Raw genomic sequence first — 16,473 nt, 5'->3', positions numbered from 1 at the left:
CCATTTTTTTTAATTAACAATAATATTTTAGTGCCTCTTTCGAGGTGCGCTGAGGCTAGTAACATGCATAATTTTAAGTAGGTAAACGTTGAATTTTGGTTTCCATTCAGTCGGATCTTGTTCAGTTGTGACATTATAAAAATTTAAAATAAGCCATACACTCTAATTTTATGATATTCTACGGTGGCTCTTTTCTTTTTTTCTTTAATGGGTCCACCAAAATAACATCTACTATATAATATTTCTAGGATTTATGTTTGGTTCTGTATGATGAGTCCGTCGTATCATTACCCACGTTTTTGGCGATCGACTTTGGAAGAAAGGAACCAACTTTTTTTCTTCCTTTTTTTTTACTCGAATGTGTATAAAACTACGTTTTTTTCGATTTTTAAAAACAGATTTGCAAATGTTTCCATCGTCAATATCTTATTATTTTACGACAAACAGCCCTACTTTAATACGCTGAGATGAATGCTTTTTTGCCGCTCATCGGTCACATGTTCCTCCTTCAATTAGACATGATGCAAGCAGTTTAACACTGGTATTCGATTCGCCTGAGATTTTGCTAGGTACCTACTTATTAGTCAACTTTAGAATTACAGTGTAGATCTATCTACTTTTCGCCATCGCAATCTCTCCCTCTTCCTCAATCAACCCCTGTTTTCAAGGATTCCTCTCTCTAATTTGCATTTATTATAGTATTTTCCCCCATTTTTTAGTTTAGTTTTTATTTATGATATATGAGTGCGTAAGGATAGCCTGCCTGTTATTAGAATGACTAGTGTCCATTAGAATTCTTGCACCTATCAAGTGGGTAGGGAGAGAGGTCCTCCCCCCCCCCCTCTCAAAAAATCGAATATCAAATATTACCATCAATTTTCTTGCTACGCTATGCAAGATGAAAAGAAAAGGATTGAGCAATTCAATCCAATCACAAAATCCACAGTATTTGCCATGAAAATTTAAGCCATAGTAGCCTCAAAATTCAAAATGCAGATTTTTTTCCCCAAAATGTTCCGGAGAAGGCCCCTCGCACCTCCTTTGTATGTAGGGGTTAATTCATGTTCCCTCCCTTCCCGTAAGAGGGGTTAGGGTTGAGTATCATTTTTCCAGGGGGTCATGCTCCTCTGTCCACTTAAATTCATGCTGGGGTCCCTAAAATAAACCGGCCCATGATTTTACCCAGTCCACCGACTGACCGATCAAAAATCTGAAAATTTCGACCACGGACCAATCATTAATTTTAAACGTAACCTATGTACTGACCGGCGAATGTCGCCCCCTCCCTCCTGATCGATTTCTGACGATATTCCGCGATAGTGTTAACGAAACTTAAAATTATCAAAACAGAAACTTAGAAATCACTAAAGAATCAGGTTACCTTTGGTTCTGAGAAGGTTTTTTTCTTTTTCTTTTTAAATTTGTATTATATTTTAAGTATCTTTTGGGTATCGGATAATATTTACCATGATAGGGCCGGAGGGTGTGTTGATTGTGGCGCCTTGCTGCAACTATTCGTGGTCCACGGATGTGCGTATTGCATGTTACAAAATTGAAGGCTCTTCCGCTTTTCTCAACTCTTAAGAGATGCACAATTGCACAGGAATGGTCAGTTGTAGAACCCGAGTAAGAGACTACCTATACCTCAATCCTTACGCTACCAAAAAAGTCTCGCTCTCTGATTGGTCGAAGAATTTCGGGCTTTCGTGGTGGCCTCTTCACGCTCCCAGTTTTTGACGGATATAGGCAAAGAGACAGTCCCACGCTCTATATGAATTCCTAATTTCCAACTTTGAAACAAATTCTGAACTAATTTTGATGGATATTTCTGTTCATAAGTGATTGTCTTTTTCTGTTCGTTCCATTCGTCTCCCCTGCGAAGAGACTTTCTATTGATCAGGTTTGTTGACCTAGATAACAGGGTCCTAAAAAAGACTCGTAAGAGAAATTTGAAAAAATAAAATTTAAAACATATATTTACATAACTTGTTTTCTTAGTGATTTTCCAAAGTTTTTTTCTTATAATTTTAAGTTCATTTAATTTCTTGCGAAATATTCGTCTGAAATCAGTCAGTGTGTCGCACTGTTTCAGGGCATTCCGTCAACGATTTCTCGTCTGCACACGTGTTTTGTCCAGTAGTTTACGTCCACGCGTGAAATAAGCAACAGTTACTTGGTCCAAGTGTCATATTTTAGTCTGTATGTAAAATTATACTGACAATAATGAAATAAGAAAATTGAGAGAGACGGAAGAGTTGTTGTGGTAACTCATTTTTTAAATGAAATGTTTTTTTTCCTTCTGTTGATCAATCTTTTTAAATTGTCATGGGTGAATATTTGGTTTTATTTCCATATCCTTAAAATTTTCGATGAAAAATAAACCTTATAAATACTTTTTTTTTAAAAGAAAATATTACTTTATTTTAAAAATATTTACGTTTTTAAAACGTGGTAAATATTTGTAAAACCTTTTCCAAGCGATGGCATCGATATTAAAGTCAATGAGCAGTAGTTGTGTCGAAAGAAACTATGCACAAATGAATAAAAGAGGGAAAAAACCGAAAAGCATGCAATCTTCGAGAGTCAAATGCGTCCTATTTTGAGCGTTTGGTTGCGCTCACACCACGCTGCAGCACAGTAAAAGCACAAAATATAAAAGGTTAAATTAATGTGCTTTGAAAATAATTAAATACGGCAAGGAAACACCTTAATATTTACAAAACACACATTAAATTTTCCTTTCATATACATATTTTTTTATCAATTTAAATTAAAGTAACCCATGCAGAGTGTGCAAACATATAAAAATCATGAGTTGAAAAACACTGACTCCGCGAGTTTAAATAATAGGCCGTAGCATAAAGCGGAGTGATGCGACGTGCTGCCAGCACGGAACGCGCACTGGCGCCTACAAACCTAAGTAGATACTTCACGCATTGCGCAATGCTTGAGGTATCCCTTAGGTTTGTAGGCGCCAATGCGCGTTCCGTGCTGGCTGGCTGGCCGCGCCGCAGCGTGCCACGTGCCACGGCGCTTCACTATTTCACAGTAGAGGTGTTGTACAGTATTATACGAAATTGAAGGCACTCCAACATACCAACAATAAGAATGACAGGCATCCTTTAAGAGTACGGAGCTTTCCTTGCATAGTAAGTCGAGATAAGAGAGATAAAGGAACATTCTTGAGTATGCCGTCAATAAGATTTTATTTTGAATCAAGAATAAAATAGATGAATAAAAGCGGGTTTCTGCTTGATGTAATAAGTGACTTTCCTTTTTATAAAAGCATCTTTTCTTCGTTAAGAAAACATTATTTTTTTTATTAAGTCATAAGGAAATCTCGGCGGTAAATTTGAGGATATTTCTCCTTAAATTAGGTCACTTGTTCCTCTAATGAAGTTAAAAATCATACTAAACGTTATTAAATACAGATAATAGGACAGTAAGTTTTATGACTACCGCTCTCTTTTTGTTGTCGTCACTCGATTTAATTTGCGAGGGAACTTCGTGCTTTTGAAAGATGCCATCAATCATGATACGTTGGGGTGCCTTCGATCTCATATGATACTGTGCAACACCTCCGTGGCGAAATAGTAGCTCGAAGCGCTGTGGCAAACCAGTGCCGAAGCGAAGTTTTCATGCACAGGAAAAATATGAGATCCTTTAGCTGAGGCAAATCAAAAGGTTTTCCAGTTCAGGTATAAAAATATGGGATTTTCTTGAAAGATAATTAAGTCCTGTTGCACCAAAGAGGTGTAGAGAGTTTTAGTGAATTTTCTCTCATGGAAATGACGCTCCCTCATCTTTACAAAAAATCTCAATTATATATTTTTCTCCGTTGGAACAAACAAACAAAATAAAAAACAAAAAACAAGCAAACCCTCATTCTTCCAAGACATGAAACATTTTCATCCAAAATCGTCGTAAGCAATTGTCGTTTGTATGTACATGTGGACCAATTAACTTTGGGTCTCAAGTATAGTAAGTATGGACCAAAACTCCCCTTCCGAAAAAACGCGTGGACGTAAACTACTGGAAAAAATAGGTGCGCGGACAAAAAATCGTTGACGAAATGTTCTATAACCGTGTCGTACAGATTGCATTTAGCGTAATTTTCGAATTTTTCGAAAAAGATGGTACAGGATCTGCATAGTGAGGACATAGGTAGAATATAGGTCTGCATGGACGGTAATAACATAAAAATCCAGTTGATCTGTTCAAGCAAGCGGTTACACCCCGGTTTCTTCCAACAAGCTCTTCATCGAAAACTCTGCTCGCCTGGCGAGTCGCTTAGGTATGTGCGAGAGAGACAAAAAAAACGTCAAGCGGGAAAGGAAACTCTGATCACGTGATTCGGCCGAGCTGGTGGCCCTTTTTCGTCAAAGGGGTCAAACATCGAATTCCCCCGTGACGTGCCGGCCTCGAAGAGCAGTTACACCCTAGCTACCTTGATCTGCTGAAGCCCCATTGTAGGCAACTCTATTCACCTGGCGAGTCGCTTAGGTGTGCGAGAGAGACAGAAAAATGTCAAGCGGGAAGGGAGACTCTGTGGTCTGATGAAAAAGTGGAAACCTGAAGCAGATGGTGAAAATCGGAATTGGAAAGTGATTACGGTAAGTCGAAAACCGGAAGTTTGCCGATGACCTGAAATACGTAGTGAAGACGGAAGTGGTAGAAGAACTGAACGCGGATGGTGAAATCTATTTCTTCGAAATAACGATGATTTGCAGTGAAATAAAAAACCATCAAACCTCTCTCGTTTCTTTGAAGAAATCCACGATGAAAAATCTTATCAACACTGTAAATGCATCGGGTCGCTTCTGCTGATCTTGATCTGCTACACTAATTACACCCAGGGCCGGATTAAGAGGGTGGCCACGTGGGCCGCGGCCCATGGGGGCAAATTTTGCAATTTTTTTAAATGTAGGTATAAAAAAAATTAGATTCAAACAAAAAAATTACCAACGAGAAAAGGCGACAAAATCTATTTTTCCTGAGAGTATAGTGATTGCTAATTTTTTCGTCTTTCGGTGATACAAGAGACTGAACCTTTAGTTAGTTGAGTTCAGAGAGAGACCAAACATGCAATTTGGCCCGGAGCGGCGTGGCGCAGAGAGGAATGATGACGAGGACTCGAGATGAAAAGAAGAAGCCCTCTGCTCAGCGGTCGGCATGTAACACATATTAGCGCCTACAAGACTCCATGAATACCTCACACATTGTGTCAAACACAGTGCGACCAGGAGCGGTCGGCGTGGAACGCATAGCGCCTACAAGACCGCATGAATACTTCACGCATTGCGTCAATCGCAGTACGCTCAGCAGCGTTCGGTGAGATACGCACAGCGCATACAAGACTGAAGGAATACTTCACGCATTGCGCCAAACACAGTGCGGTCAGCGCGGCGCGGTGATGGAAGTTAAAATTATTAAACCACATTTATGTTTGTTCTTTCATAATTTTTTCTTTCATTTCTTATACATGGAGGACCTTGTCGACACAGAGACAAGTTTACGGAACTTAACTTTCGCGCCAAGTTCCGTAAACTTTTGCCAGTAGTGTTGATGGACCTTTCGCAAAAAATGTTTCCAACACGAGTAAACGTGTCTTGTGCACTCCTCCCCCTCCGGCACGTTCACTTGATGGTTTTTATTGATGGTTCAAAACGAATGAGAAGGAGGCGGCAAAATACAGGCGGTCCATGGGCGGCAAGTAGGAAAACCCGGTCCTGATTACACCTCCCATTTGTCTACCAAGCCCCTCAAAGGAGGCCACCACCTCTGAAAGCCAACGGGGGCCCTGGTTTTTTCCGTTCTTTCTTTATTTAGCTTGGGACGGTGAAAAAAAAAAAAAATCTATCCATCGGAGACGTACCGGTTCCGCTTTTTCACAATAGGTTATTTGAATATAAACCAGCATTAAAAAAAATGTGTCAGCACTAACGGTATTTGCCTATTTCCTACGTAGAATCACTCTCCTTTCAAAGCAGTACCTATAAAAGGGGAGAAAAATTCCCTCTATATTAGCCAGAGCCAGGCAGCGGAACGAGCCAACGACCGCGAAATTTAAAACTACCGCCCAAAAGAGACGTAAGCTAGTCTTAGGTTTTGATTGGCTGCTGCAAGTCAGTGGGAAATTTTCTTATGACGTCAGAATTTTCCATGAGAATACCAAAACAACAACAAACTCGTGAACGTGAAATGTGTGGACGAACGTGCGACAGCGGTCACCGCGATGAAAGTAATTCATTTCGCAACATTTTACCTGTTTTAATTCTGCAACCAGGAATGGTGAGTGCAAGTTACTGAGTATGACTGAACTGTGCGCTCAATCAATCCTTTCACTCAACTAGATCAATTCTGGTACGTTATGTTCTTATGACTCAATCATGTCCAGAAGGTATTTCGTGTCACAGTGGATGAATATTCTCATTCTTCTAACTCTCCTATCAAGCTACTATGATTGTTCCGCGGAGAAGCTATCCAAGTTAGATGTCACATCCTCAAATAGCACTGCTGTGAACTCAGGATCAGGTAAGCTTTCACACGCTTGGAAGTCATGTTAACTTTTATTCCCTCCTCCGCATGTATCTTACCATTGGTGCACTTTCTTCCATCCTTGAACCATTAATTTGGCACAAACATCATGATAACCGCTATGCCATATGGGTTGCTTGGGAGCCATAAATGACATTTTGAGGAAATGCCCGACGTACAAGGTATAAAATAAATATTAGTCTGAAGCCATGATGTGGTTATACTGAAGCCCACTCCACAGGTGCATGCAATCATTATTGCATGTACTTATTATCATGTTTCAATCTTGATGTCGCGCATCAGTTGTGGTGTAGGTACAAGGGAAGATCACCCAATTCAAAGCATCTGTGGTGTTTGGAAAGATCTGCAACCGTGGTGACAACTGTAATTATCAGCTAGCAGCGGTCACTATCAAGGTTTTCTGTAAATTATCAGTGGTCCCCCTAATCACCAAACTGTGTTCTTAAACTGATTCGTCCGTGCCGATGTCATGATTCGTGGAGCATCAGCTATTGAATCTAATGATACCAATTAATGATCAGCCATAAGGATGATTTGCGTTTCTAGTGCATATCCTAAGTAACTGTAGAATCTGGCGGGAGATTGTATGCAATTCCGCTTTTCACTGTATTTGAGTTTTTTTTATTGCTTTGAGCGGGGAGCAAACTGGCAACTACTGCTCGTGTGCCAGGAATGGGCGGCCCGTCCCACCCCCGACAGCCGCATTCGGCTGACAGGGGGATCGAGAGGGTCACCCGCACCGAGCACGCGCAAGATTGAGGCATGCTTGATGTTCAGCAGCGCGACTTCGACTAAAAAACTCCGCTCCCCCCCGTCACAAGGACTGGTGGTTCTCCCGGCGAGACATCCCCACAAGACGAGGCAGTACCCACCGTTTCCTTCACGGGTATTCAAAGGCGTTGGTGAACGTACCACCCAAAAAACCCCTGGCTATGTATCCGAGTTAATTCTTCTGGCCTAGTGAATAGCTGATCAGATGACCGAAACAGACATCTATCACTCTAATTTTAACGGAATCATTTGGGCAGCCCATGTCCACCCACAAAGGATCAACATGAAATACTTTAACTGTATAGAGTAACTGAAGTCTGAAAACTCGAGCGGAAGACAATGATTTTTAGTTGCCTTGTAGTTGTGCTGGAAGTCCCTAACTCCTTCATTTGTTCGTTTTTGGCTCATTTCTTTTGCACCTACTTTTTTCTTTGCACTTAGTTTCATCATCGTCAGGCTTTGGAATCTGCTAGTAAGTACAGAGTTTGACTTTTTTCTTTCATTAGAGCAGGGTGATACATACAGGTACTTAGATAATTAATTGCAAGTGCTCTTTGATGACAGTTTTCAGTATGTAATTATGGGTGTATTACTGACTGCCTTGAAGCCTTACATCGTTCTTATTTAATTTAACAGTTATCTCTTGTGTTTTTAATCCTGCTTTTTAGAACTCTATTGTTGTTTATTCTTGGCATCTTTGTTCTGTCAATTTTTCCTTATCATCCATTTTTACTTGACGCCTCAGCCTGGTTAATCCCTGTTAACATTTTCGTTCAATATTTTTTTCAATTGTCAATGTATATAAAATGTTATAACTTTGGAATTTGCTCTCGGTGTGATTGGAAACAAATGTGTGTATATGGACTGTAGTTTTGGACAAGTATTGCTTTTGGTGTGAAAGGAAATAAATAAAATCTCTACATATTTTATTAAGTGATTTTTTCAGTCAAACCTAGAGTTCTCCTTTTAAATCTATTTGAAAATGCAAATTAAATTTTAAAAAAGGAAGAAGAAATCATGTTTATTCAATTTTAGGTTCAGTGATAAGTGCATTTAATGTAGCAGTACCTAGTGGTTTACACGGAAAGGCTCATTTTAATCTCATTAAGGTTCTTTCAATCAGATCAATTTCAACCAAGCAGAAATCGAGCAAGCTTTTAAGAACCGAAGCAGCTGTTTGTTGGTGCCCCATTTTTACTCGAAGCACTCTCTGATGTATTTTGTTTCTCATCTCTCTGTCTCTAGGTCACTTATTTCCAATTAAACATGACAAATTGGAGGTGAATGAACTTCATAAAAAACATTCCAGCACCGTCGTCGCTCGGAAAGGTGTTAGTCTGTCAGATGAGGAGACTAGCTCATCTTCGGATTCAAGCTCCAATTCATCGTCTAAAATTCATTCATCTGCAAGTGGGGTGGCCCAGAGTCCAGAAAAGAAAGTTCTCAAATTAGATATTAGTGCAAAAAATATTAGTAATGTGGTTAATGAGACGAAGCCTGTTCCTGGAAATGTGTCTTCAGTTTTCGGAAAAAAGAATGTAACTGTAGCCTCCACTACTGCAGAACCTGTAACAAAACCACCTTTCACATCTGATGATTATTCAATCGCTGATTATGATGAAACAAAAAACTCGTATTCTTCTAATGCTAGTAGTTTCTTAACAACTTTTTCGCTGTGTGTCATTATTGTTTTTCTGATCGTATTGAGTATCGTTCTATTTCTTAGGCTGAAGTATAAATTCTCGGTCCATCAAAATTATCGCCGAGTTGATTACTTAATCGACGGCATGTATCTGTGATGGTTAAACCTCATGAATTTCACTTACAGCTCTTTCAAAAAGCTTTAATCCGCTGACTCCAGGGCAATTTGACTGAATTGAATTTCAGAAATTCAATGTGTGTTTTTATTTAAGCATTGCCTACTTATTTGATCAGACACTTTTGTTGACTTTTTAATTCCAAAAGACTAAGTACTGCCGCGCTTTGTGGGATGCAATCACTGCCTGAACAATAATTGGGCAGCTTTCACTCGGGCTTTAACTCGAGGTGTACAATCTTGGGGAAAAAAAATTGCTCAAGAAAGCATTCTAGAAATGAACAAATCTTAGGTGAAGCAAGTGAAATAAGTGATAGAAAAAAAAAAGGAACAAAATTTGCTAGCTGTAGACAATGGAATTAATTTCTTCCTATTTCTACAAATGTTAATTATTCTATTGATGACTGGGTATGGGTTTAGATGTAGACATTCTGGGTATGCCCTAAAGCTAGGGCATGAGGACCGTGCAGGGAACCAGGGAGCCGCAGTTTCAGAGCGGCGGAACATTTAAAGTACTGCTGAGTAAATGGCCACTAGTTACAATAATGCTAATGTATAAATACAATCATATCAATGATATCGAACATAACAAGGTCTTCAGTAGCAATTTTTAGAATTAAGTACTTTCCAAAAAAAAAAAAAAAAAAAAAAACACTACGATAAATAATTTGAATTGTCATTTGCAATGTTGAATCGTGTTAATTATTTACAACATGTACGATGAAAATTGTACATTTCTTTGTACAAAGCAGAAATAATTTAATAAACAACAGATAAGTGCAATAGCTCTTATATTCATCATATTTGCATTACACAAAGAGAGAAAACGAGAAAACTAATTTCGGTGTTTCGCCTGCAAGGTGACACTTTCTTGAACATCGAGGAAAGCATACTCAAATATCAAACGCCACAAAATTTTAAAATAAAAAATCGTGTCCCTCTTCGTAGGCAAAACTACTCCCGGAGTAGGTATGGGTTTTTTTTTTTTTTTTTTTAAATTTTATGGACTTTCCACAGTTCTAACAGGTATCCTTGTCAGACTTGCATTTTTTTATATCATTCCAAAGAATATTGAAACACCAATAACAACTTATTTTCAATCAGCTGTGAAATACGAATATGATATTTTCATGTCTCAATGGTGTACAAAGCATTTGGTGCTTAATATATGAAATACATACTGGTGAAGAGAAAATTTCCATTGCTTTCATAAATAATTGTTTAATGTATCTATTTTTTAATCCAAGTTTTCCAGTTTAGGTTCTTAAACTGTTATTTGAAAAGTTTAACCTTCCCATCTCTCACCTAACTCTTTTATATTGCCGGGTATTCTTTTTTTATTTTGTTACTCTAGTTTTTGCAAGTGAAGCTGCAGGCCTTCATCTATAGAAAACAAACTATAAAGTGAAGGAATTCCATTTTTATATTTATCTGGCCACTATATTTATTGAAAGGCACTCCTTCTTTCATGTTCCTTTGTAAGAAGTAGAAGTCTACAAATCTTACTAGATCTGATCTCCTGAATTACCTGGGTTGAAATTTTTAATACATTGCAGCTTTTTTTTCTCGTTTCCTGTAAACAGAAACTCATGACAATTACTTAAGAGAGGAACTAAATGCTGAACATCAGGTTTTCTTCTCTTCCTCTTCACTCAAAAGGATAGAAAGAGGATGAAAAGTTGGTTTCATCAGTAATTTTTTTTGTCTCTGAAAGTGATAGAACCTTGCATTTACCTCAACTATTGTAAGCTATTTTTTATTTTGGAATTTCTTGATTTCCAAAATTGCATTTATTATTATGCTATTTTTTTTCCATGATTCTTGTTAATCCTTTGACTGCTTTGAATTGCATAAATTTTATTCCTGGAATTTAGATTTTGTGCAAAATAGACTGACATTGGGAAAAGCAGTTGGTTCTAAAAATGTCCTGTTTTCTACAGTATTGGTAGAGAAATAATTATCTACCCCTAAGAATTGTTGGCAAATCCAAAGGGCATTTGAAAATGCTGAAGTTTTGCCAGTGAGCTAACATGGGCCTGGAACATCAGTTGCTCATCAAAATTGTGTCATGACATATGTAAAATTTTATTTGAAGCAATCTAAATTTTTCCTTACTAGGTACAAGATATAAGTACAAAAACGTTGATGGTAATAAAAAAAAGGAAGATTCCTCTTTAAAGGCTATGAACTTACTGAATTTTATAATTCAGTTTCAAAATATTTACTGTGTAACCAGGTACCTAACCCAATGCATCTTCTCGAGCATCTCTTTTTTTAAAGTTTTCTCCTGGATGAGAAAAATACAGTAATCCTAATTATTTATTCTTCCATTTGCAAAGAAAAGAGGGTTCTTAGGTTGATAATTAAATTTATGAAAAGTGTGTTGAGAAATACTAAACAATTTTTACGCTTTTAATAGCTTATACATGAAAAATTTGATAAAACTACTTTGATTAATTTTATATATTTTAAAATTATTCCTTCTTTTTTTCTTTGTTATTAATAAGACTAGGTAGGTTTCAGTGTAATTCTTGCGATGACAGTTAAGTAGTGCTTAACAAATATGACCTAAGTATATTTATTTGAAAAAAGAAATACTTAAAAGTTAGGTATTGACTCTCGCTAAACTATGATAGAATTTCCCTTGAAGGCGGTATTCTTCCGCAAGAAATAAGAATCATTGGTAGCAACCACTTTTAGAAAAAGACTATTCCTAATGTTTGGTCTTTTCCTGTAATGAGCTCTAACGTTTATTTTCAGGAAATCTATCGCAAATAACTGCAAATTTAAGTACAGAAAGGTTCTATTCAAAATGTTCATTTCTGTCTCTAAAGAATAACAACTTTTGACCTCAAAAACAGTAATGTTTTAACTTTTAAGTTTATTCTTCGTACCATCAAGGTTTGTAACTTTTGATAGTTGTGTACACTGTGATTTTTGTTGAAATCTCTTAACTTTATTTTTCTACTAATTTATTGTGTTTTGAAAGACCTTAATAGAAAAAAAAGAAGAAAATGTGTCTATATCTGTCACTTTTTCTCTGTGAGTGTTTGTTAATGTTAATTAAAATGTTTTAGTAATGTATCAATTGTTAGATTACATTATTTTCCTGTTACATCCATTAGAAGTCTGACATCATCAGACCATGATTGTGTCCGAAATTAGGGGTACCTAGTATTAGGTCAGCTGAAAAATTGTCACAGTACCATCTTCTGATAGCGTTTTGAATCTAATAAGTAGTTTTGACTTAATTGAAAAAGTTGCCGTAATTTTTCCCACTGAAATTGCATATCTGTAAACATGAAGGGGCGCTCTGTATCATACTTGGATTTTTGGATCAAGTCTGGGGAATCAGTCCTCCAACAACTGTTACAGTATACTCTTTGGTGGCACCCTTTTAGTGGCAAGGTTACGTGGATTGCTCACTAAACCTTGAAAGAGCCCGTCCTAGGTGCCCTAGATTTTCTTACAGAATTAACCGATCTACCAACTTTTCACCAGTGTGCTTTTTTCTTACAATTTTATTTCAGTATAAAGAGGAATTTTTTGTGCTGGTTCCTTTTTGCTAAATGCGATCAAATTTATGCATGGGATCAGGATCAGGGCCGGATTTACCTACTTGCCGCCCTTGGGCCACCTGTATTTTGCCGCCCCCTTCTCATTCGTTTTGAAACATCAATAAAAACCATCAAGTGAACGTGCCGGAAGGGGAGGGGTGCATAAGACGCGTTTTTCTACTCGTGTTGGATACATTTTTTTGCGAAAGTCCTGTCAACACTACTAGCAAAAGTTCACAGAACTTAGCGCGAAAGTTAAGTTCCGTAAACCTATCTCAGTGTCGACAAGGTCCTCCATTTAAAAGAAATGAAGGAAAAAATTATGAAAGAACAAACATAAATGTGGTTTAATAATTTTAACTTCCATCACCGCGCCGCGCTGATCGCACTGTGTTTGGCGCAATGCGTGAAGTATATTCCTTCAGTCTTGTATGCGCTGTGCGTATCACACCGAACGCTGCTGAGCGCACTGCGATTGACGCAATGCGAGAAGTATTCATGCAGTCTTGTAGGCGCTATGCGTTTCGCGCTGACCGCACTGTTTGACGCAATGCGTGCAGTATTTATGCGGTCTTGTAGGCGCTATGCGTTTCACGCCAACCGCTCCTGACCGCACTGTGTTTGGCGCAATGGGTGAAGTGCTCCCTTCCGAACGTCGCACTATGGTCCACAGACTGGATTTAACGGAACTTTATTCGAAAATGCACTGCTTCGTTATAAAAGGTGTTGGATCTTATGTTTTTTGGGTCGCTGATTTCATTTTACATCTTAGTTTAACAAAATAGTAACATCCTGACCGAGAAACTTAACTTCAAATGTGATTTCTGGCGCTTTTAAGACAGAAGATTTTTTCCACCCTATTTTGACATGTATAAAAATAATAACAAAAGTGTCTCTCGGTCGAGATCAGATAATTCTCATGTATTTTTAGGCGGTAAATCCAAATATGACCTCCGTCTTGGTCCATCGCCCTTAAATTTTCCGGAAAAGCCGATTTTACCCGGAAAAAATGGACATTTTTGGTGTTTTTGCGACCGTTGACCTCTGCAACATGTAGGTAAAATTTTTTCCAGGCACTAAATAGTACTATTTCGATGTATTTTGATCTACTGAGTCCGAAAATGACCTTTGTTTTTTCTTATCACCTCTCACTTTTCCGAAAAAGCGACTTTTTCCCGGGAAAATGAGCAAATTTGACGTATTTTTGTCATAATTGCAATTCATGTTGATAAATTATACTGGACCCGTGGTAAAGAGATTCTGTCATGTATATTAAGCTGCTAAATCCGAATATGACATAGGTTTTGGTTTATCACCCTCCAGTTCTCCGATAATGCCGATTTTTCCGCGCCTTTTGAGTAAAACCTTTCCCGGACTCTATGTGTTAAAAATACGGTTTAAAATTGATTTCGATGTTTGATATATCGATTCTTATGTATTTTGACTTGCTAAACCCAAATATGACATTAGATTTTTCCTATCACCCCTCATTATCCCGGAAAATTCAATTTTCCTCGGAGAACGAGCTTTTTCGGTATTTTTGCGCCAATTTTCCTATTGTATGGAGTTGTAGCGATTTTCCAAGTTCCTCTTTAGGTCTTCTCTGACGTCTTAAGAAATATTCAACCGGAGTTCAACCTCAACTTGCCTCTTACAACCCCCCGTTTTCCTCAGAATACGGAAAATCGTCGCAAAAATACCAAAAAAGCTCGTTCTCCGAGGAAAATTGAATTTTCCGGGATAAAGAGGGGTGATAGGAAAAATCTAAGGTCATATTCGGGTTTAGCAAGTCAAAATACATAAGAATCGATATATCAAACATCGAAATCAATTTTAAACCGTATTTTTAACACACTTAGAGTCCGGGAAAGGTTTTACCCAAAAGGCGCGGAAAAATCGGCATTATCGGAGAAGTGGAGGGTGATAAACCAAAACCTATGTCATATTCGGATTTAGCAGCTTAATATACATGACAGAATTTCTTTATCACGGGTCCAGTATAATTTATCAACATGAATTGCAATTATGACAAAAATACGTCAAAATTGCTCATTTTCCCGGGAAAAAGTCGCTTTTTCGGAAAAGTGAGAGGTGATAAGAAAAAACAAAGGTCATTTTCGGACTCAGTAGATCAAAATATATCGGAATACTTTTATTTTGTACCTAGAAAAAATTTAACAGTCGCAAAAACGCCAAAAATGCATGGAATATTCCACATTTTGATGTACGGAGGTGCACTCCGAAAAAATTGATTTCGACCGTTAGGCGCAAAAAGGCGCAATTTAAATTGGCATCATTTTAAACTTAAGGATATGTTGAACAAGATTTCTCAATCCGCAAAGCATTAACTAGAATTAAAAAAAAGTTAGAGCTTCCTAAAAATTACGAATTTCACTTATTTCTAGCATTTTTTGGCGTATGTTTGGAGCGTTCAAAAGCATACAAATTTCGGTTCAAAATTAATGAAACGGGGTGAAAAGGAAGTCACTTGCCATCAGGTGGATCCATGTTGCCCAAAAATTTACATAGATGAGGCGTAACTCGGTAAAATAAACACCCTGTAACGCACCACCGAATGCGGCTCACAATCAGCTAATGAAGACCTGTCGCGCGCTCTGTTGTTAGGGTCCGTCACAATCTTATAAATCATTATTAGTCGATGAAAACTTAGGTGACGATCCATGAGAGTATGTACTATAAAACTGTAGTGCCAAACTTTAATTTTTTCCACCCTCAAAATTTGACTAAAGTTCCGTTAAATAGGGTCTGTGGACCATAGTGCGTCGTTCAATTAATTTTCTCAGAAGGTATTTTGTGAAAGTTTTGCAACATTCCATTACGCCGAAGTATTTTTATCTATTTTCAGTCTGGAAAGTAATTCCGAGGGTCCCTTTACCGTGTCAGCAGCAGCAGGAGGCAACATTTTTTTTTACAACCGTATCGCAGCATATCCATCGAAAAATTAGCTGTTTTCAGATAAAAAGCCTACAAACTATATACCCACCGAATAAATAGATAAATAAATAAATAAAGGGTTTTCGGCCAAAAGTGAGCGGAAACCAAACGTTGCGCCCCCAATTTTATTCGATCATGCGGTTTACGCTCCGAACGTAGCCAGACGGATGAAAGATGGCGATAAAAAGTTTTACCTCGTTGAGCTTTCGGAGTAACTTACTTAACTTTTAACCTATTTCAGCTCTTGGAATTTTTGACCAAATGGGTCAGAGTAGGCACCGTTTTTTTCGTGAAATTTTCGAGGTTTTCAGGCTCCGTAGGTCCGTAGGTGGATACCTCCGTAGCGTTTGGTTCTGTGCAACCAGGGGCGTAGCTAGAAAATTTCTCTGGGGGGGGGGGGGGCATGGGACCCCCTCTCGTGAGGAGAGCGGGGGTGGGGCAGGGATGGAGGATCCCGTTTTTCTGGGGGGGGGCCACGAGATTTCTGGGGGGGCAGCCCCCCCCCCCCCCAGGACCCCCCTAGCTACGCCCATGTGTTCAACGTAACGCGACATGACGTTTGCATTTCGTCCCAAACCATGATCGCATGTCGAACGCTTGGAGGCTCCCAATCAAGCGTCCAGCCCACGTTCAAACTGGGGCTCTCAAACTGGCCCTAATTTTCAATTTTTGCACGAAATTCCTTGAAAATTTCAAGATCCGATCTGCGATGTGCCCAAAACACGTCGGTTACCTTCGAAGATCGTCAAGACGACGACCTTTGATAGGTAAAAGTCGATAGTTCCATCGATGAGCCTCTTTGAGGCCCCTAGTTCG

The 16,473-nt window shown here is 38.4% G+C and overlaps 1 protein-coding gene across 1 annotated transcript; it reads left to right on the top strand.

Moving 5' to 3' along the window:
* Positions 1-6,167: 6,167 nt before the first annotated feature.
* LOC109030159 (uncharacterized) lies at positions 6,168-12,229 on the top strand. The gene is made up of 2 exons (XM_019040988.2): positions 6,168-6,534; positions 8,575-12,229. Exons 1-2 carry the CDS (start codon positions 6,390-6,392, stop codon positions 9,126-9,128), a joined length of 699 nt encoding a protein of 232 aa, XP_018896533.2. The 5' UTR covers positions 6,168-6,389; the 3' UTR covers positions 9,129-12,229.
* The last annotated feature ends 4,244 nt before the right edge of the window (positions 12,230-16,473 follow it).

Source organism: Bemisia tabaci, chromosome 2 (assembly GCF_918797505.1).
Source record: "Bemisia tabaci chromosome 2, PGI_BMITA_v3".
Taxonomy (NCBI): Eukaryota; Metazoa; Arthropoda; class Insecta; order Hemiptera; family Aleyrodidae; genus Bemisia; species Bemisia tabaci.
Note: the sequence above shows the minus strand (reverse complement) of the source record. Positions and strands in the feature narration are given on the sequence as shown.